This window comes from Nesoenas mayeri, assembly GCF_963082525.1.
Source record: "Nesoenas mayeri genome assembly, chromosome: 7".
NCBI lineage: Eukaryota > Metazoa > Chordata > Aves > Columbiformes > Columbidae > Nesoenas > Nesoenas mayeri.
Window position 1 is genome coordinate 34229374 of NC_137551.1, and position 23573 is coordinate 34252946.

The 23573-nt window shown below is 38.2% G+C and overlaps 1 protein-coding gene across 4 annotated transcripts; it reads right to left on the bottom strand.

The window, feature by feature from the left end:
* Positions 1-131: 131 nt before the first annotated feature.
* TIAL1 (TIA1 cytotoxic granule associated RNA binding protein like 1) lies at positions 132-22585 on the bottom strand. Of its 4 annotated transcripts, none has more exons than XM_080347432.1 (12): positions 22289-22585; positions 15676-15772; positions 12212-12361; positions 11852-11906; positions 11454-11541; positions 9502-9577; positions 6480-6588; positions 6092-6187; positions 5925-6009; positions 5500-5623; positions 4871-5010; positions 135-3977 (listed from the first exon to the last, which is right to left on the bottom strand). In XM_080347432.1, exons 1-12 carry the CDS (start codon positions 22315-22317, stop codon positions 3860-3862), a joined length of 1167 nt encoding a protein of 388 aa, XP_080203558.1. In that variant the 5' UTR covers positions 22318-22585; the 3' UTR covers positions 135-3859. The 4 variants fall into 4 exon arrangements, with proteins under 4 accessions (XP_080203561.1, XP_080203558.1, XP_080203559.1 ...); XM_080347433.1 differs by having other exon boundaries at positions 136-3977; positions 12212-12310; XM_080347434.1 differs by lacking the exon at positions 135-3977 and adding an exon at positions 4590-4738.
* Positions 22586-23573: the final 988 nt, after the last annotated feature.

A 23573-nucleotide genomic window follows, 5' to 3' on the forward strand; every position in this document is an offset into this window, starting at 1 on the left:
AGTTGGCTGAAATGAAATACAACAAAGACCTTCCCAGCAGCTATTGTCTTGCACTTGCCTTTTTATGAACAGAAACATCATTACATCGTGAAACCCTTAAATCTACCAACATTAAGCAGGCACCATGTACCACCAGAACAACTAAATTCCCAGTTTCAAAAGAACTTCCTTTCGCTACTACAGCAGCAATCCAGATCGCAAACTGTATCTCTAAAGGAAGATTCAAGTCGGACCAAGGCAGTTCTTTCCAAACCCCACCCATTTTGTCAAGTATACCGAATAAAAGAGTGCCTGTATCTGGCAATGTAAGAACAGTGCAACAAAATCTTTTATTGCTGACCAGGAAACATTTCCACGTGATTAAAACAAAGACTTATGCCCTTGTTCAAAAACAGTCAGATAATTAAGCAGTATCAGACACTAATCATGTCCATACAGTTTAAGTCTGCTTCCTTGTGTACAAACACAAGAAAAACAAGTCACTATTTTTCTGCAAAACTAAACCTTATCCACTGTGAGACGTTTTTGGCGAGTGAAATGAAGGAAATGGTTCAGAGACAGCAAGTAGCTGTCTGTGACATTATCTTAGTAAGGAAGGTGGTTCTGCAGAAGAGCATGTCTGAGAACTGTTAACAAATATATACACAAGGAGGCAGGACTGATGAAAAACTACATGTAACCTTAGATTCACAGCCTTGCTACTGCAACTCTGCAAAATACAAAATGTTTTTGTATGAAATACTTTAAATAAAACATCTTTTACAGGACTGCAAGTGCATAGTTTACAAGTTCAGCCTTGTAAGCCTGTTGTCAGTTTTACAGCAAAGAGGGACAATGTTTTGACAGATGACAATACAGGATAAGCCCTTTATCATGTTTCACTTTTATTGAACACTCTCTGCAAATGCAGATTACAACCTTGCTTCAGGTTGCACGCATCAACTTCAGCCATGATAAATCAATTACTTTTTGAAACCCAAATCCTAGAGGTGAGGGGTTAGGTAGGGGTTGGTTTCTGTAGTTAGAGAACTCACAGCAGTGTAACAGTCACTCGTAAAAGCAGAATGGTGCAAGAGGCTCTTTGGTGCCAAAAAACTGTCAGTGACACACTTGTGAACGCTACTGAGTAGAAAGCAATCCAAATTACAGCTCTTCCTCGCAGTGCTATAAAACATTAAAGAACACTGGAGACTCCCATACCTTGAGCAGTCTGTGAAGAAATATTACCATTAAAGAAAGCTGTATAAAAATCAATGACAAATGAGAAAGTATATCCTATCTTTCATCCTGAAATACAGGTCAGGTATGGCCCAGCTCTACAGCAGGCATATTAAATTATCAGATTTAAGGTGATCTATACATTGAGATCCGAAAGATCACTACCTTCATCTTACACCCATTTATATGGGCATTTATACAGCAATGTACTTGCATCATCTAATCTCCAGTAGTGCCTATACTGCTTATATACCAGCATGCATCCAGAACAGAGTCATGTGTCAAACACCCAGAATTACGTAGAAACCCCAGATTTCAAGTGAAGTCTAAGAAATACTAAAGTAACTTGCAATTCATATATCTACTGACTCGTGGTTTGGGTTTTTTTTTTAAACCAGATAAGTGTAACAAAAATGCAGACTTACTTGTGATTTCTTTTTTCCAAACTACAATGTATAGGCCGATCCTCGCGTAGATATACACATATATACAAAATTTATAGAAAACCAGAAGTCCTGTAGACAAGATTCCTAACTTGAGTGGAAAAACACTACGTATATAGCATAAAGGAGAAACAGAGATAAAGGGCCAATTCTGTCATCACAAGCACTTATGGTTCCACGCTGACTTCAGTCGTTATTGCGTGCACAAGATGCCCAGAGTTATGAGTATCTCTGGGCACAGTTGAGCCAACTGACTAAATTGCTCTTCCAGTATATCGCGCTCTCAACCTCATCGAAAAGTCAAGGTACTATTTACCACGTCAAGTAGAAGAGGAGGAAAAAAACCTCACGTGATTTGCTACAGCATCAGATGTAGTTATCTGCACAACCTGGCTGGGTTTAACAACACTGCAAGTTTCCTTTGCAAAACCTATTCTGATTTGCTCCACTTGCACTTTCTGTGAGAAATACAAAAGGTAAAATACGCAGCTTCTTAGACACTCATTTAGAACTATCATCCCTAAAATCAAACGCTCAGTTTCTTTTAAAATGCAAGTTTGTTTCACTGAACTATCACTGCAAATCCTACTTTTCTTTTTCTTTACTTGTGCCTGCCTCAGCGTATTTCAGCGTAGAGCTGAAACATCTGCACCCCCTAGCTGTCACAGGTAAGACACAGTACTTATATCTAACTTACATTCATTTTCAACTTCAAATTTATTGAGGCAGTTTATATCAGTGTATCCATAAAATAATTCAGAAATAACCCAAGTTGACCATTTAAACATCTTCATGATTTATCCATTTACACACTCAGTACACAAACAACCCAGCCTCTGTACAGGTTCATCACATGCAAACCACCCAGAAAGACAAAAACTTGAATTAAAAATAAGTCACAACTCAGTGTACTGTTTCAACTGCATCTCCATTTACCAAATGGCACATTGAATATTCTCTAAAATAAGATGTTTTTAACAATCTTGTTAAAAAATTCTTGGGCAAAATATTTCTAGACTTAAAAAACATCAAGATTTTTCAAAACACTCAAGATACTATACAACTTATAATAACCTTGAAATAGGTTTACAAGGTTGTTAACCAAGGTATTTACATACCAAATAATGTAAAGCAAAAAAATCGTCTTTCTAATGACAAAAAGGTGATGCATTAAAGATTTATGAAATTAAAATTAAGGCTCTTTGTTATAGTTCTTTATGTATCTTTACATAATAGCCAACTTTGGAAATGTCAGTCTTGCACATTCTTGTCAATCTACTGCATTCAAAGCAGTAGAGTATATTAAGTATTACTTTGTATAATTACATTGCTACTTCTATGTTTGAGCATGCTTTTGAAACACTGTAATCATGAAATATTTACAATGTGTAGCCTTCAAACTTTATGTAAAAGCACAAGTATGACTGTCTGATTGGAACACAAACACCATACTTGCAAAAATGTTTTTACTTCTCAAAATTAAATGCAAATTACTACAGTCTTAATAAGCAAACCGGCTCCGAAAAGTTCTTGTGTGCCTGAATGTGGACAGTAGAAGTTATGTGAAATCATTCGGACAGTACTGTTTTTCATTTGAGACTGAACGATTCGTGTCAGACTGTTTTCTTTAAGCATGTAGAAAAATTAAATATTTTTTTAAAAAATTATTCCAAGACCTACATATACTTTCTGAGCTATGCCCGTAAGTTTCTTGAAAAATCAATACTGTCTAGCAGGTTGTAATGATTGGTCCACAGTTTATTTCAGGATGTGTGTTCAGCTAAAAGCAACTTGCTGTTTTTCAACGTCATATCTCTTAAAAAGCACAGTGATATAAAACACTGAAGACAGAACAAAAAAAAAATGGAATGGTAACCTAAAGATCAAATTCATTAGCCATTTCTCCTACTATATCAAAATTTGTAGTCAGAATTGTCTTTATTGACTTTATTTTTCATTTTTGTACACAAAGAAAAACATGTTCATATCCATCATGAACAAAAACTTAAAAAGGCAGAACTAGAAGACATTTGTGTCCTTCACCAAAGCAAAGCTGTGCTAAAGGTTCCAAACATTTCCATTTTTAAAATAAATATTTTCTTTTTTTTTTTTTTGTCGTCGTCTACATTCCAGTCTTCAGAATGTCACTGGAAACTGCAGCCTATCATGAAATACACACTTTTAAACAGAGTCCCAGCTCACTGCGTTTGGTAGCTTGCCATACCATATCCAGCTTGGTTAGGTATTACAGGAGCACCTTGTCCCTGGGCAGGTTGAGCACCAAATCCACCCATCCAGGCAGCAGATGGAGATTGGCTTAAAAAGAAACAAGGTGGTTAATAAAAGAAAAAAGGAAAATAATCATCCAAGCTAGTCAAGCTATTTACAAGATAACATATCAAAAAAAGAGCATAAAAATATACTTCCTACACTACTATGCCTACCAAAATAGAACAATTTCTTCTCTTCAACGAGTAATTCAGGTGAAGTGCTACAGCGTGATTCTTGAAAATGAACTTTTTAAGAACAAAGGGGAAAAAAAGCCCTACAAACCTTGGCTACCAGCTGCACAGGACAACCACCTCCAAAGGCAGGTACGTACACAGGTGGCTGGAAGTCAACATCAGTGATGCAGAAATGCAAAACTTTCCCAATGCCCAATAGGCATGAATATCAGTGACAGGTTTATCAGGGCTTAATATGTTTAATTGGAGAGAGACAATGAAGAATTACATGGGTGATTTTAAAAGTATGTTCAAAACAAAAAGCTGTTGTGAAGACTTGTCTTCAAGAGATGAAGTACTACAGGCCCACCCAAATTCTGAAACCGCACAAGCTGAAATGTCAGGATGGAGTTTCTTCTCTTCAGGGTTACGAACCCTTCAGGTAAATACCTGGACTCCCTGGTTCAGAGTCTCCAGTACTCACCACCTCAAGTCAGAAGCCAGAAAGTTTCTAGATATCAGACAAGACCACCATAGAAGTCTTTGTGCCTGGAGTCTCAAAACATCCATATGCATAAAATGAGTGATCGAGTGCAAGTCAGCGTGACTCATCCCATTATTTGGTCCAAAACCCTTGAACATAAGATTTAAGCATGCAGAGTCCATCTAACACTTGAAACTTTGTGCAATCCTTGAATCAAATGAGCCTGAAACTCAGATATAACATTCTAGGAATATTCTAAAAAATTAAATACAATTACTTACTCTACTCCAAAACCCTGTTGATTCCATGCTTGGCCATACATTCCATATGATGGTACTTGCCACCCGTTAGCCATATATTGCCCATACTGTTGTGGATTTCCATATACTTGGCTCCATTGCCCCCACTGACTGTAATCCACCTAAGGAGAGAATAATTCATAATACTTCGGGTTCTAGAGATGGATTGTGTTCCTTTTGTGCTGCTAAAGGCAACATTTTTTGCTACACTGATCACGGGGTTAAAACTACTTAGCAGTAATGAGATCAGAAACATAAATAAGACATCACTGTGACTTAATTAGATCCTTGTACAGAAAAATGTATCTGTGTGTGTTGGAAATACCACAGAGTATCTGGTTGGATAGTCACCTAGCCTACAATTCGCAAACAAGCAAGTATCAGAATCACCTCAAAGCTTCTCCCTATATTGAATCGTATCCAGAAGACAGTAACAGATATTCCATCAAAATCACTAGCCCAGTTTGATGAACAACTGGATCATAACTTGAGACAGAACATGGAATTCCATACGAACTCTACTACAAATGTAGCTGTTGTAAACAGGAAGGCATTACAGCTATGTACACAACTGCTTCTGTAATACAATGCAAAGGTTCAAGTGCAGTTACCTGTTGGAAGTTTTTAGTCATATCAGGGGATTCTTTACCCCAATAACATTTAACAACATGTCCTTCAATTGTGGTTCCATTAACTGAAACAATAGCGTGTGCTGCACTTTCATGGGTTGAAAATCTAAAAAAAAATGTAAAAACAAATTAATGTTATGGTTTATAGTACTTTCACTGGACTGTTAAAAACCAGTGACTCCATACATACAGGAAATCCAGAGAAAAAGATCTGCTTTCACAGACATTCATCTTCTCAGGTAAAAAGATTGGTGGTCACTTTTAAAAGTTCCAAACTTTTCTATGAACATACAGTGACAACTTTTAATGTACCAGCAGAAGTTCAATCAAGTGAAATTAAAGAAAGGTGAAACATTACTACATGAAATGGAAAAAAAATCACAGTTTCTATTCTTCCATGTCCATACCTGACAAATGAGTAACCTTTTTCCGGAAACACTCTTATTTCCATAATCTGTCCAAATGGTGAAAACGTTTGTCTCATAAGTTGATCTGCAACATATGTTTTTGAATTATTAACCATCTTGGTGTCCAAAATGATTCAATAATAAAATAGTAATAAAACAAATCATACCTGTTAGCCCAGAGGCAATTCCTCCACAGTACACAGTACAATTTTTTGGACTTGACTGATTTACTACATCTTCAAATCTCAATTGTTTTGTATTATCTATAAAGAGAAAAGGCTGGTTTTAAGCAGTAGGCTCACAGAGTCCCAGATACTTACCCTGTACATAAACATGAACTATACATTTAACAAAAACATTCAATATTATTATGATAGACCAGCAGTGCCACCACTACATTAACAGAATACTTAAAAATATATTATTTAAGATCTGGAAAGTCATGCTAGATATGTAATTAAGTGACACAATTTTGGCAACATTATGTTTTATTCCTCCATTGAACAGTGACGCGCAAGAGAGCAAACACAGCACGGCGTTACACGAGGGTCTTACTTTCTTGTGTACTTTTGGGGGCTGGTGGTTTCCGTGTTGCCCAGTTAGTTCTGATCTGGCGGCCTCCCAACCACTGGCCTCCCATGTGTACAATAGCATTTTCTGCATCCTAAAAAGATGAAAATAAAGATTATAATACATCCAAACAAGAAGTATGTACAAGTCTACTTCTAAAAAAAGATTTGCTTGCCAGTTAAGTCTGTTGGCAAAACCAGTAACAGTACCAAAAAGCATGTGAAATTCTGAACAACCGCAGCAAACAGTCAAAAAGTAACATGAAGCCAATTGGTTACAGAGAAGGCCCTCAAGTGACTCGGGAAAACCGTCTTCCCACCCCCATTTTCTACAGTTTCAAAGCCAACTACAATCGTACATGTGCCACCTTTACACAACAAGCATCTGCATGAGAATATTTCAAGGCTTCCCAAAAAAGTACAAAGGTCACACAGATGTCAGAAGCAATTACTGAAATAAAACAACTATAACTTCAGTTATTAAAAAAAAAATTAATTACACGCTTGCAAAGTCATTGTAAAAGATGATCTGAATGTGTTTTTTCAGAATCTTAATATGCACTCAACATAACTGGCCAAGTTTAGGTAGAAAAATTTTAAGTTCTGCGAAGGCTGAATGGTAGTTACTAAAACTATAATGCTGAGCTACAAATAGATTGAGCCTCTAAGTTCCCTTTTACTTATTATTCTCACACACCTCCTGTCCCATCCTCTGTTCTGCCCTCTGGAGACATATATTGTATGTCTGAGCACACACTGCTTGCTAAGTTCTCTAAAGTCATTATATGAACACACACAGAAGAGTCCACGGCCCACATGGTTTCACTTCTTGTCCTGAGCATGAACTAGAAGACAATCTCTAAGTTCACTGTAATCAGAAACACCTAGTAGGCAAGGGATAAGTTTGCTAACACTTGTAAAAAGCAATTTTTCCCCAGTTATTTTGAAAGAAGAGAGGCAGAGTGAACAGTACACATTTGAAATACTTTTCCAAGGGCACAAAGTTTAAGAATGAAAACACCAAGCACAAGGTACAAGGCGAACACAGGGACAAGTGGCAGGTGAGCAGCTGCTACTCTCCTGCCTCACACTGAAGGATTCCAGCTGGAACAGCTCCTCTCAAACTCAAGTCACTCAGGACCTTGATCCTCCCAAGTTTTAATTAGAGAGTGCTCATTTTGAAGACGATACATAAATACAAAAAAGAAATTATGAGAGATAACCAATTAAAAAAAAAAAAACAAAACAACAACAAACCAGAAACTAAAAGACAAAAACGAACCACCATAAAATCAAAAGCAGCTTATTCAAGCATCCTCACTCCCAAAACATAATGAATAAGTTACAAACCGACTAGGAAAGCTCTAATGAATCTTGCTGCCAGTCTTGAGAATCACAGCTATAACAAAACTGCACCTGAGCCCAAGCCAGAATCATTCCAGTTTAATTTTCTCGTAATGCGTGTGCATTAAGACCTCAGGCTGGAGTCCCCGAAATCTGGGAACATGTCCCGCTTCCCCAGGCCTAGCAGGATAACAGTAAATTCTGAAAAACAGGCCTTAAAGTACCAGCTCAGGATGGTCTTGTCATAAGCCTATAGGTACAGCTGCTGTTTGAATGAACAGCAATCAGGATAGAAATTTTAAAAGTACTTTTTAGTATTACATTTAGAATTCATCCATTGTAGAATGAATACTGATTTTTAAATGGAGATTTTATGGCTCAGTCTTCAAAGAACCCAATAACTTGCATTCCATATGACTGTTCCAACATCTTCCCTACAGTCACAGAAACCAAACCCAACCTTATAATAAAGGAAGAGGGATACAAGAAAATAAGACATCTATTCCTCTTGCTTGTTTCAGCCGCAACACAAAATAAATGGAGTGTAAGTGGAAAAATACACTAAATCAAGGCATTCAATTGTAATATCTTATGGCATTTGCAAATCTGAAGAAATTCCAACTCTTTCTTCTGATTTAGATTCAGCTCCACATAACTGTTAGAGAAGATAGAAAGAGCCTTTACATGTAGGACTTGTGACCACACCAACATGCTTATATGCCCAGAATCTTTAACTGTCTTTTTCCTCTACAAAATACTTAAGGAAAATGGTTTAGAATTTCCCCTTGTTGTCCTAAACATACCTCTAGACATACAGAGCTTGATTTTCCAAATAATTTTCACAAATTTCTTACACTGTCAAATATTTAACTTCCAAATTGCCAAGAATTCTTTGCTGAGTCAATTGTATAGCTATAAATAGCAGGTCATTGCACTATTCTTATCAGCACTACACTGATTAAATTCTACAAATAACATCTTTAACGCCTGTATCAGAAAGGGATATGTGTCACTTGTTGGAAGTATGTTTTCCTAAGGATACATAACATCACCTATTATGTAACAACACCCAAACCAAAATCAAGAACAACCTTCAGATTTACAATATCCATAAGAATATACAAGTACAGAATCAAGCCTTCACTGCAAATTAATAACTCAACCCTCTTAGATTTTGAAATATTCTAACAATTCAAGCAAAGAGCTTTCCCAGGATGCAGCGCTCAAGCAAGTAAATCCAGCCACGCCTCAGTGTACGAGACCCTTGGTTGCATTAGATCCCAAGAAAGATGGAGGTTGGGGCTCCCACCTTATGCTGACCCAAACCAGCCCAGGTTGGACCTGGCACCCACCTCACTGGAAAAGATGGTTCCACTGACTAAGCTGAACTACCCCAACACACCCCGACCAGCTTTCTATGTCCTGTAATCTTCTTTCACAATCTTCTCCCATCCTTTTTTGGAATGTTCTCGTAGCATCGCTGTCATCTGAATGGCTTCAACCCTTCACCACAAGTAACAAAGTTTTTGACCGAAGTAAATTTGTCCCGTGCACGCAAATTTATTCCCTTGGCAAAGTCTGATACATAGTGAATATACAAACAAGGACACAAAACCAGAAGTGGAAACAGGCGATTATTTTAAATCCACATTGTGATTACTCACCAGTTTGTTATAAAAAGATACAAAACCATAGCCTTTTGACTTTCCAGTTGCCATATCTTTAACTACCCGTGCATCCCTGTGAAAAGAAGCACAGCTATATGAGGGTAATATTAATAACCAGCAAAATAAAAACTAAAAGGAACCACACACACTGTATTGTGAGCATAATTTTTTCTTATAAATTCAGTTAGCCCTAAAACTACAGTCATTCCTGAACTCTCCCTATTGCTTCTTTACCTGTTAGAAAAAAGCAGTAGGACAAAAAAAAATAACATGTAATAAACATGCAACCTATCCACATAACCTATACTGGCTAAAACTAGAATGTTCAAATTTGAAGTATAAGAGAAACAAAGTTTCCTTTTCTAATATTCTATTGGCTAGGGTCCTCTAAGGTTTACTGTTCTATAAATTACTGTAACAATTCTATCTAATTTACCATGCATTCTCTAAATAGTTAAATGTCTTCTGCCTAGTGATACAAAATATATGAAATATTAAAAAATCGAAAAAGAGGAAAAAATAGGAATTAAAAGGCATACATGGCCTGTTAACAGATTTCTTTATTTTTCTTGGTCAATTCTCTACCATCATTTTGGAGTTTGGGTAGCTGTAAATTTTGAAAAATTGACATTTTCAGAAATTTAAGAAAGGAGAATAAAACTAACAACAATGCTAAGCACACCAGTACGAAAACAACAAATTTACACAGAAATTTTAGTGAGTAAGTTAAAATGATTGGAAATATAGAACTGCACTGAATATAGAATGTTAAAATGTAAATACTAAAATATGTATATATAAATAATGTATAATAAGAATAAATAGAAATGAGAAAAAATCTACAACTGAGTTCCAGTGTGCACAGTTCCTTGCAGTTAGCCTTCAAGATCCTGTCCATTCTTATGAGCAATTCTGCAAAATAACCAGAATGCTATTACTTTTAATTGTGACTTGGACTTTAGAAAAACTGCAGGTCTCAGGTATAAATATAGATTGAGAAACAGAAACCTGAATCATTCTCTTTAAATTGATTTTTAAAACAGTACTACTTACCACATTAAGAGACAAAAAGCAAAGTAAACAAAATAGCAGAGGTAAGAAATAAGATTTATGATTCATTTAAAAATATGCGTACAGAACAAGAGAAAAGTAAGAATTTTTTGTTCTTAGAAATATATTCCTGTAGAGTAGTACAAAAACGTTCATGTGCAACTTTGAATGATATTTATAAACTGATAGAAGATTAATAGACTTTTTTTTAGCAGTACTCTTAAGGACATACATACTTTAGCACTCACAAGGATTCTTGTAATGATAAATATGTTCCATTACAACACCAGGTGATTTAGTATCACCTGAATGATCTATGAGAAGTTTAAAGAAACATTCTCTTAACTGGCAGAAATGTGCACATATTGTAAATCCACCACTCTTTCATTTAAATATCAGAATCTTAATTCACCCCGTTATCATCCAAAACCTCATAACAATGAGCTTTTTTCAGAATGTTCCCGAGTTATTCAACTAACCGCTTCATAAAATAATTGCCCAGTTTTCTATACTGCCTATGAAATGCAGTATGAATGCACACAAAATACACTGCGGATGCAACATATACCCCTTGTCAAGTCACTATTCTGTACACATTCTGAACACCAAAAAGTCACACTTAGGAACAGTAATTAAATTTTAATAAAAAGTTGAAGCACATTAGCATATAAATGAGGTTAAAAGCACATCACTTTCAGCAAAACCAGAGCACAATTACATTACTGTATTTACAATCATGACAGATACTGAAACAATAACCCCCTTTTACTGCCCACCCACCACAGGCAAATTAACATCAGAAAAATTATCTAAAAAAGATAAGAAACAACATTTCAACTCAAACAAATTTTCTATCATATTTTCTAAGTGATATTGGAAATGTTTATTATGATACTTACGATATTTTACCAAAAGGAGCAAATGCTGACTTGATGTCTTCTGTTGTTATTTCTGGACTTAAATCCCCAACAAACACATGGAAGTGATCTGAAAATAAATAATTTACTAATCAAATATTTAACTGCTATCTAAGATTTCAACTCCTGCGAAAGTGATGCTCTGCACACAGCACTGGGAACCAGGAACGCCCAGGATTCCACCTGATGAGCAGCAGCAATTTAATCTGTCCACTCCAGTTTCCCCAGGTGCAAAGCAGAAACAGAAGAATTAGTTTGCAAAATTCTATTAAACACAAGATGGGAAGAAGAAAAGTTATGTTTAAATGCATTTATGACAAATTATTACCACGCTGTCAAGTATTTGTGCAGAAGTGATACTGTGGCATTACTTTACTTACTGGATGTATCTTTTTTCTGGCTACTTGGTGTTGTTGCCCAGTTTACTTTGACCTCCTGAAAATAAGTATAAGATTTAGTATAGATTCACAAAATCCTTACATTTCACAAGTTCATTCAAGGGTGGGTTACAACTGTCAATGTTTACAAGTCATCATTCAATATAAAACACTGCCACAATTAGAATATCACAAACGATCTGCTTCCTAAGCAAGACTTACTTTTGTAAATCAATATTTTTAAAATATTCTAACAATTTTAACCTTGATAAACATCAACAAAATGAATGCCTCAGAGTTTTATTAATGTTTTTACACAAACCTACAATCCTTAAATCTAAGGTTACAATGTAAGTGACTTACCTTTCCCAAAATTTTTCTCCCATTCATAGCAGCTAATGCAGCAGCTGCATCTCTGTGTTCATAAAATTCCACAAAGCAATAAGGGTCATTGCTTGTATGCTGCAAAACAGAAAATCCAACAGAAGAGTTGACCCTTCTGCTATCGGGTTGCTGAGAAGAAAATCCAGGAAAATATATTACTTATAGCTAGAAACTTTAAGAATGATTTGCATCAGATTTATGAAATAGCCTTTGACATTACACTTAAATGCAAGAATTTTAAAGATGGACTTTCTATTAAAGGTCTAGCAATTCCTGAAGTATAGTTTACTTTGTATGTGGGCTCAGTACTTTAAGTTCACTAAACTAGAAACAATTCAAATACCAGAGAAGCGATCTGCACACTGGATGGAAGGGGGAAAAAAAGCAAGAATGGAGAGAAGAACAGCAAAAAAACCCCATCTTCTGCCTCATATATAGACTCCAAGCTTGAAACTTTTGTTTCCTGGATATATTTTCACCAATTTTCTCTCTCATCCTACTTAAGAACTCTTTACTTGCCTGGAAATCACTAGCAGACAGCAACCTAGAAGTGGCATATTTTCAGTCTGAAGTGAAAAATATTATGCTCAGCAACTGGGAAATATCTCTTTAAAAGGGCTCAAAATAGTCTGACTGAGGGAAAAAACATATTAATCAACTATTACTCTGTTAAATCTTGGGTGTAACCTGTTTCTTGAGGATGGCCTATTAAATCACCGTTGAAAATACTGACAAACAACACTAACTGAAGAATTAAATTAGTATTAAGTGCAAAGAATGTAAAAGTTTTCTGAGAAGTTGAGCAAGTGGAAATGGTGATCAGAATGCCAACTTTAACACTGGATTTAATCTGCCTAAAAGATGTAATGAGTGCAAAAACTGGAGCCTTGCACCAAAAGATCAACATTAATTATTCTGCATGTACACGGACCAAACAACGATAAAACACTACTGTTAAACTAATTATTTCTTGCACAGACAGTGAAGGGTCTAGCACAAAAAGGAACTGCTTTGGCATCAGTATTCCTGCCTACCAGCCTTTCTCAGGTCAGGTAGAGCACAGCTCTAACACAAGTTAAGAGTCAGCTTTCACTGGTCTTACTATTTCACTTCTAAAAATTCATACACGCTTACATAGGAAAATTCTAATCCTGCCCTGTAAAACTGGATTGTACCTCTTCAAACATAGTTCTGCCTACACCTGAACAAGGGAAGCTATTATGATCCAACAGCTTAATTGATGGCAAAGTCCTTATCTACCTAAAAAGACCAAGTAGTCTGTAGTCATCCTTCTGAACACTGACAGTATGAGGGGTCTAACTGATGCAGAATAAACAGATGAGAGAAAATATACCTAAGATCATAAAAAGAGTTTAAGTCATAAGAGTAATGAAGAGCTTTAAAAGTACATTCACCCCAGATGCCCCAAAACAGGAAGCCTTAATTCACCCCTCTGCCTATACAATGTCCTGCTGCAATGAAAACAAGATTTGGGAAACCCATTTAAGGCCTTAGCAGATGCAGTGCTGTTTATGCTTCAACTGAAGTGCAATTTTAGGTTGAGATTGTGAGAAAGTTGTCTTTAGCAATGAGAACCTGTGTGAACATCGGAAGAGCCTCTTTTGGAGATGCCCAGGTCTTTAGGTGTTCAAGATACCTGTCAATACTAATCACATCACACCCTGAGGTTATATAACCCCAAACGAACACCTGAAATCTCTCAATACTCGACATGTTCATGTCACGTTTTACAAATGAAAAAGAGTGAGCTTAAGTAGGGCTGGTGGTGGGGGAGGAATCACAGAAGTTTTGCAAACATTCAGGTATAAACTCAACCGATGATGGGAAGAACAATGGACAGGGAAGAACCACTTGTATGTAACTCAGTGTCTATGTCAAGTTTACAACTCCCCGATCAAAAAGACGGATAGTATGGACGGGTACTCAGAGTTAAAAGCGCTGTAACTGCAGGCCAGTTCCAGTCTAGAATCCAACCTGCCCTTGCTGACTGCTCGGTGACAGGTGCTAAGGTCAGCCCAGTGCAGTCACCTCCCTGCGACTCAATATAGCTGCAAGTAGCTTTTTGTTTATCCACTTATTGCATAAAGATGACTCCCTTGTTATTTCTATGGTTATGCAGAATCTTAAAAACACAAAGATTAAACCAAGGTATTAACATGAGTGTAAACTGATAAAATGAGTGTTGGAATTTCTCATGACGGCCTCAAGAAATCAAATAGATGCTAACATCTCTCCATCAGCTGGAGCAGCACTACCTTATTTCTGAAGAGCGTACGACAATCAAAACTGTTTCTTCAGAGAAAAACTGACAACTGTGCTCTGTTATCCTTCTGTTTACTTATCTTTCTCCAATAAACTTACAGAAAATGTGGCTGAGATCTTACAGTCACCAAAAGTTTTAAGAAAGTGTCATATGGGAAATTAGTTAAGACAAAAATGAGAGTGATTAAACAAGCATCAGATGGATAATAAGCAGCTAAAAACCAGACAAACAGTGTGTCATATTGAAAAGACTGCAGTGGAATTACTAGTAGTGCTCCTAAAGAAGTTCGGTTGCAAGACTTGGCTTTTAATACTTCCATTACTGACCTTGACAAAAAATAACATGACTGTACTCAGAAAATCAGTAATTACAAGTCAGTATGAACAATAAGTAGCAGTAAAAAGTAGGAAGAGCATACAGAAAGCCAGAGTTGGAAAACAAAGATTAAACCTAGCAAAAATTCTGATTAGTCCCTGCCTGCTAGAAATTTATCAGTTATAAATGCAGAAGGAAAGAAAAATATTAGGGAGTAAGGAGTTGCCTAGGATTTGTCAACAAGATCACAGAAATGGCTACCAACCCTAAATACGTCAGAGTATTTGTAAGAGAGAGGAAAATGTATTAATACTTACCAATGGTATGTACAAAATACCTTATCTGGAATGCTACGGAAATTTTGTCACTTTGTTTCAAGAAAAAATGAATTTAAGAACAGAGCGGTTCAGACCAGAGCCATTTGCACTGGCACAGAAGAGGCTCAGGAAGAGCAAAACTTATTTTGAAGAATTTTTTTTACTTTTAATCCACAGTGAAATAGCATTTATTAGAGAGGGAAAGATTTACGGAGGTTCATGTTCAAGTGAAAAACATACAAACCAGCTACAAATAACATTTGAAACAATAAGGTTTCTGATCACCAGAACAATGTGGTTCTGGAAAGAGGAGGCAACAACCCTTTAAATAAAGAGGAATCTCATCATCAGCTACAGCAAAAGCACAGGTCTGTAGACAACAACAGGTCTCTTCGGCAAAAATTATCCCAAAAGCCAACACTAAAAAAACCACTACCAGCAATATCAAAAGCAGCCCCAAACTCCATTTGTTTTGTACAACTTTATCTCAGATAAAGTGTTTCCCCCCCAGATGCCGAAGGCCTTACCTCTGTTATCATTTTACAGCTTTTGCATGGTCCAATCTGGCTGAATAACTGAAGTATAAGAACTTCAGTCACATCTCTGGAGAGGTTTCCTACATAGCTACAGAAGGAAATAAAAAAACCAACATTTAAACCAGAAATTTTCATCTTTTCGAATGTCATTATGAATTTTAAATCTTAAATTACTATGAAAAAAATCTCCCTTTAAATATCCGTAGTATCTTAAAGACAGTATTTCCAGATTATTTTATTATACAGTTTTAATCCAACATTCATGTAGTTTCTAAATTATAAAGCTGGCCACACAATTGAGAAGGTGAAGCTTGATTCACACATGATACTGAGCACTGATACCTAGTGCCAGTCATTTCCTTGGCAGAGAAATGTCAAAAGCATGAAGAATATTGCTCAAGAATATTGGGTAGAACGAGCAACCAGCTGGGCAAAGATGTTTTAAGTTTCACTTCCCACTGAGCATCTCATCAAGACTATTTCTGAATTTGGGTATGAACCCACACCTCACTCCTGACAGTTCAGGAGCAGCTCTCAGACATAAATTGTGCTGCCCTGCAAGTGATCCAACTCCACTTTTCTGTTTTCCTGAACATTTGGAAACCCAGCCCACTCACCAATAGGCAATTTATGCAGCATTATGCTACAGGGATGCTCCACACAGCATCTATCTCAACAGCCACCACCTCTGTAAAAACTCCCCCAAAGTTTGGCAATGTTATTTTAATATCCCACATACTTCCTTATTTTTTTTATTTATAAAACCTTAGAAATAACTCCAAATTTTGAAATACCTATCAAGTTTAGATAGAGTCTTAGATTTAGCCAAAAATCTGAAAGCAGAGTTTTAGAACTACTTCTAGGTTCTCTGCTACGTTACACTCACAAAAAGTAAAACCAGGTCAGAGAGATGACTGAGAGTCATGCATGCAAAACTGAATTCTTTAAAAAAAAGTGACTGATTTGTAATCAAACTGTAAACGAAGTGACCAGTTAAGAGAAAGGCTTGTCACAGCAACAGAACTCAGAAGTCATCAGCACAGGAACATTCATTATCTTTACAAATAAGCCTGTCAAGACAAAGTATTCAAATGCAACCAAAAACATAAGCAGAACTTTTGTGATTTAGCTGTTGAAACAATATCCAGTTTATTTATTTTATTCTGATCTACTACAGAATGTAATAATCCAGTAAACTGAAGTCAGTCTGAGCTGTTAGTACACTTCAGTGAACACAAATGTGAACCAGCATTTCTTAGTCTAAGCATAGGCCAAATTCTCTTGAGCACAGCAATTTAAGTGCACGCTTTTGCTTAATGGGCATCCCTTTAAAAATTGTTAAAAGCGCTGTGTTTGACAACAGCACCCTCATCTAGCTTCAGCAAAATTAAACTGAACACCATTTGTTTTCATCTGAACACCATACAATGATACCAAGAGATTTTTGTTTATGTTGTTATCCTTTCAAGAACTATGAAACAGTTCTGCACTGTCTCAGTCAGGACTTAAATGTTACACAAGATCCTGAGTGAGCTACTTGTATATCACATTAACTAAATACTAAAACCTTTCACGTACTCACTACTTTCTTACTAAATATCTATGAATTGAGTTACATTTGTGGCCTGTATTGTATGAAGCATTTCAGTAAACAAATTTAGAACTGCAAAATTCTAACACCCATTACAAGACAAATTGCCCATCCCATTGACTTTTTAATTCTCTAGGCTGTTAAACATTTATCCATAGCATATTTTCAAAACCTCAACTAAATTTTTGTTAATCATTCACCGAGATTAAATTCTAAGTCACTAATAGTTTTAAATGGAAATATTAACCTTTGCAAGCAGATACTACTAAAATCAAATGGAAAATATAATTACGAGTAGGAATTCCCACATAAAGTGTAAGTACTGCTGTGAACTTATTACTAGTACTTGCTTCCTTTGTATGTTGTAGCACACTATTAGGACCATACCTTAACAGCATACTGATATCAGCACCTGTACGGTAGCAGTAATGTGAAATTAAATGCAGTGATGTCTTATTAATGTTATTTCTACTGCAAAATCAGATACAGTAAGAATGACAACTAACACTGTCTTAAAAAAAAAATTCTCAGCCTCTTCTGCATAATATTAATACAGATTTTGGAAATGTAAGAACTCTGACAAGCAATCTGAAGAATTCCTCTTGGTCTGACCAAAAAATAAAAGGCAAAAGCTAGGGAAAGCCATTCCCTGGAAATCTATTCAAATAAGGCAAGATAAATTACACTAACTGCTAGAAGAGATACGAGGTGGTTCTCCAATACCACTATGTCTTCATCAAGATGGGTAAGTGAGAAGGCTGCATCATAAACTTTAACTATGAACCAGGTTGCCTCTTCATAAAAATCAGCAGTGTAATTCTGAAACAGCTCATCACAAGATTCAAATGGGATGAGAAGTCCTAATGGTCCATTAATTTTCTAAATGGAGATGTAAATACAGCCTCAATATTTAGCACTTCCACAGTCAGAAGGCATCAATAACTTCCACAAGTTGCTAACACTCAAACTTAAGTAATACACATGCTGAGAATACTTCACAATAAAAGGTTCATGTAACAAGGACAACACTCAGAGACCCAAATCTCTTGAACTGTATGTAAAATACAGAAATACAAATCTCTACAAATTTGGAACAATACACTAAAAAAAAGACTTAATGGTTACTTTCATGTCTTTAGGTAAAGTAGGTTGTACTAACATCACCTCCTTCAGTACAGTTAAAGATTACTTTAAAAACTAAATCATACAAGTAAATATCTTCAGTGTAAAATGTTTGAATACAATGTAACTAAGGAAATAAATATATTCAGCACATTAGGAACAGAAATCTTACCTTTCTGGAAACACAAAACTTTCCTCAGCTGATGTTAATCACCCACCACACATCACCAGCCTATTAATGCACCCAGTTTTCCCCTTTCTAGCTCAATTTATACACGATATGATATAACATAACACAGTAATTTCTATTCTACTTTATGAAATCAAAAGAAGCAGAACCACACCAAAGAAAACATAAGGTTTTTAACATGCTATTGCATGGTATTTAGATTTTGTTTGTTACATTCTAGAAGATATACTATTCAAACTTTTAAAAAACTATAAAACCCAATAGAGAAGAAGCACTTACTATACTTTTATAGGCTGTTGTCTTGGTTAATGTGACAGGGCAGCAAAAGTTCTGGCTTTTTGCATACAGGCAATAGTGTTTGTTCCCTTCTGAAAGTTTGAAGCACTTAAATACCAATTAATAAGCACATTAAAAAAAAACCCAAACCACATACATATCTATCTATATATATCTCCTGATATAAATGTCAATATATTACACTTTGAATGCTGACAACACAAAGAATAAGAAACCATATCTGAAACTCAGAGATCTTGTAGAATTATCTAAAGAACAGAAGAACGTATCAGCAAGTAATGAGCTTTAGAATAAAACTCTTTGGCTTGAACAGAAAAATCTTCTTTTTAAAGATAAACAAGTTTCAATCGTTTCCTAGACAAGTGGGGAAGAAATGGACATTTACAGTCACTACTTTTACATCCACAAGACTCCCCTACATACTACTTGGAGGAAAGCAGTACACACATTTTGACAATCATGCAGAAAACACACAAGAAATGGCAGATTCCATATTTAAATGAAGAAAATATAAGCAATAAAGTAACTGATGAAGTGAAAAGCCCATAGAAATTCTAGTAGCATCTCTGCCTAGTGCTAGCAAGCTACTGGAAATAAAATACCACGAAAAACCCACTCTGTAGACTCCACTGGCAGCCAATATTCTACAAGTGTTGTGTTGTATCTTCTGCACCCCATCCAAATTCCACAACACTTGGGATATACCACAGCAGGGCCAAGCATACAGCAACTTAGATAAAAATGTTGATAAAGCTTGTGATAAAAGGAGATCTGACAGTACTCACAGAAAAATGAACTTTCAAGTGTTTATATATTAAAAAAAAAAATCAGAAGCCCACAGTTCATTTTTAGGACCAGCTACCAAAATTACACTTTGTGCATTTTCTACCTCATATTTGAATCGAGGGGTGTGACAAATCCTACAAAAAGGCTGCCCTTTCTCAAGTTATCTTCAAACTGTTCAGAGCAGTAAGGAAAACTTTTTGGCAGAAAATACTGGACACTATTCTTCACATTTCCATAAAGGCCTGATAGTTAGGAAATGTGAGAAATAAAAATGCAAATGGTGTTTATTTTCTCTATTAAGCCTCAGAAAATATTTTGAATTCTTAGAGGTTCACGACTGACCTATCATGACTGAAAACAGCATAAAAGCCCTGTAAGTACTGAAAATTGAAATAATTTTTATTCCTGAGATATTTAAGATGGGCATAAATGTTAGGTGAACAGTGGTTATATGAGTTTTCCCTTTTGTAATTAAAAAAATTGCTTGCAAGCATTAAAAAAAAGAAAATCCCTTCCTAAACTACAGGTTTAGTTTTTCCTTCCTGAAGGAATATAAACAAAATAGTAAAGACAATCATAAAGTATCACTTGAACTATCAAGCAAATGCTTATGCACATGCTTAAATAGCTACTGAAACAATTTGTTCTTCACTTACTTCCCCTCCCCACCCCCTAAAAACAAACAAACAAACAAAAACATGGGGTTCGACTGAAAATATTATTAGTTTTATTTGTGTAATCATAACTGCTCTACATGAAAAGAATTACCCAGGATATTCATCTTGAAAACACAACTTGCAATTCCAAAGTTAAACACATTTCAGATAAAAGTAGGGACAAGAGGGAGATATAAGAAATGCTACAGCAGAACTGCTGTGTTCTATGAAAAAAAGCCCTCAAATATTTACAGGAAAGTAACTCCACATGATTGTGGTTACTACAAAACTACCAGGAAATTAATGTATACACTGTTTATTAGTTTGACAAATTAAACAGACAGTCAGATGTGTGCAATGAAACATCTTGGGCAGCTGTAAAGATCCTATTTCAGCCATCTTTGTACCAATGTAATTTTTTCCTTGTCAGTGACTATGGGCTAAGTCAGGTCATCAATGGATGCATTCCTAAGAACCCATTCCCAATGTGGGACCAAAACTTGTCAGCAGTAAAAGACTATTTTGAGATTTAGTCTACATATTAAAGAACATCTTAAAACTTAGTCTAGATATAGCGCTTATTAAAAAAAGAAAAAAAGGAGCCAATCAGCGAGAGAGGAACCTTGAAAACAAAACTGAGCAAAACACCGTGTAACTTTGCCCTCTTCCCTCCTCTTATTCTAAAGCAACTCTCTGAAAAAACTGTCCACTATCAGGGCCAAGCAAACTCAGACCATTTGGGCAGTCAACACAAAAAGCATTTCAGATGTGCTTATTTGAACTCTGCATCTCAGGGATCAAGGACTAAATACGCACTTACACTAAACTATAAGCAAGTTAAAAAACTTCTGCAGACATAAAAAGAAGAAAGACCACAAGTTGCCTGGAAAAGCCTTAAATGCCAAGTCATCACTTTGGTAGTGGAAAGAAAACTCAGAGACATATTTTACTCTGTTTCAAGTAGTTTCTTTCAAGCGACCTTCAATCCAGATTATCTCTGGAAGCCTTTCTGTCCCACAAACTACACAAAGATTTCATTTGCGCTGTTCTTGAGCTGTGTTTCTGATACGGGCAGCCCAAACATTAGACTTTTGCCTCAGCCTTTCTGATGTGGGCACCCGAACACTGACCTGTCTATACAGCACCTCACAGCCTCTGGCAACTGGAAAACCGAAAAAAGTCTGTGAACGAGTTAAAATAATCCACAACACAATGCTGTGCGGTAAGCATATGTACTAGTCTCCCTCATGTAAGTCAGCAGGACAAAGAAAACTCATCAAAACCACACCTGCAGAGTTGAAAAGAACTCAACAGACCCTAAAAAAAGCTCGAATTTCGATTTTCAAAGGGAAAACAGATAACAACCACCAACTGATTAAACACTGACTAGAGAGACGCGGCCAAAATACAGTTATTTATTTTGCCCGGGCCCAAGAGACTGTTATTGAACCACACTGGAAAACACTGGAGGAAAAAGCATTTTTTTTTCTTTTTTCCCTACCCTGCCCGCTATAAAGAGCCTCATTTTACGGCGCTCCCCATCCCACCCACCGCAGGCACAACACAAAGAACTTTCCCCACGCCGGGCCCGGAGGGGACCCGAGCACGGGCCGCCCCGTCCCGCTGCTCCAGCGCCGGCCCGGGGGGGGATGTGCCCGCGGGCCGAGCAGCGGGGCTGCCCCCCCCTCCCCGCAGCAGACCCGCTTCAACCCTCAGTCACCACGGCGCCAGCTCCGCTTTCCCCCGTTTTCTCCCCGAACCCGCCCGCCCGGTCCCTCCGCTCCGCAGCCGCCCCCCCGGCCAGGCCCGGACCCGCTCCCCTCAGCGCCCTCCCGGCCCCGCTCGCTCTCCCCGCCCCCACCGCGGCCAGGCCGCGCACCCCGGGCGCGCAGCGCCGCCCGCCTCGCCCGGCGCTCTGCGCTCCCCACCCTCGCGGTTCCTCGCGGTCCCCTCCTCACTCACAGGGTCCTGGGCTGCCCGTCGTCTTCCATAATGGTGGGCGAGCGCCGCTCTCAGCCGCAGCCGCGGGCAGCGCCGGAGAGGGGGGCTCCGCCGCGCAGGGAAGCGAAGGGGAGGTGAGGGTGAGGGCCCCGGCTTCCCCCCGCTCCGTCTCGCCCCCTCGCCAGGTCCCGACACCGCAGCCCCGAACAGGAGAGGGAAGAAGCACCACAAAATGGCCGCCGCCACCAGACACTCAGGAAGCCGCGCTCTGCGCAGCCGCGCCCCGCCGGCCCGCTCCCTCTGCCACCGGATCCTCCTTCCCGGGACCCGCCGCCGCGCCGCGGAGCGCGCTGGGCATCGTAGGCGCTGACGGGGACAGCGCGGCGGGACGGCGAGCGGGGCCCGCCCGCCTTCTGGGTGTTGTAGTTCTGCGGCCGCGCACGGCGCCGCCAACCCGCGGGCAGCCGGGCTGGGGAGAAACTACAACTCCCAGCATGCCCCGCGGGAGGAGGCAGCGGGCGCGGCCGCCTGCACGCCGTAGGGCCGGGCCCGGACGGCGCGGATTGGCCGCCAGCAGCCCGGGAAGATTCGCTTCTCCGCGCCGCCGGGCCCGGCTCCAGCTCGAGGTCCAGGCCTGGTCCCAGGCCCAGGCTCAGCCTTGGGGCGCTGCCTTGAGACTAGCTGGGGAGAGCCCGTGTTGAGCCACAGGCGCCCGGGGGGCTCTGTCCGGTGCGGGCTGACATTCAAAGGCAGCGCTGAAGCGTGGCAGTGTGTGCATGAACACAGCGATCGATACACCTCGACCAGTAAATATTTATTGTATGGCCGTGTGCTTGCCTGAGGGGAGCCCGGTTTATGCTGGAATATGTTCCCGCACGGCACATTCACAAGCAAAACCCATGATTTTATATACTGTACACATACGGTGCCAATAGCACAGCCCGCCTGCCCTCAGACAGCACAGCGCCTCAGTCCAGCATCAACAGTAATTATTATTATCATCATCATTATTATGAAATGTGTGATGCTGAGGGGCTCAGCAAGAGCAGAGACAATGAGGAAAGGCCTGTCTGTCTTGTTTTGTTCCATATACACCATAACGAGGTGTTCTATAGGAATCATGAAACCAACCTCTATCACAGGCACAGAAACAAGCACCATTAATTAGCACTTATAACCCCAAAAAGAGTTAGGGTCACAAAACAGAACTCAGTGCCAGCGAATGAGGCTCAGGACAAACTACAACAACAACAAAGTTTACTAGAAGACTGTTTGCCTTTTGTGGTGTTGGAGCTTTTATTTGTAT

Excerpts from the sequence above, each read along its gene's own strand:
- TIAL1 (XM_080347432.1), bottom strand. The coding sequence starts at position 22,317 with ATGGAAGACGACGGGCAGCCCAGGACCCT. Across the intron at positions 12,362-15,675 it reads GCTGTAAAATGATAACAGAG|CAACCCGATAGCAGAAGGGT; the intron begins GTAAGGCCTTCG and ends TTTTCTTCTCAG. Across the intron at positions 6,188-6,479 it reads CCCCAAAAGTACACAAGAAA|ATAATACAAAACAATTGAGA; the intron begins GTAAGACCCTCG and ends TTCTCTTTATAG.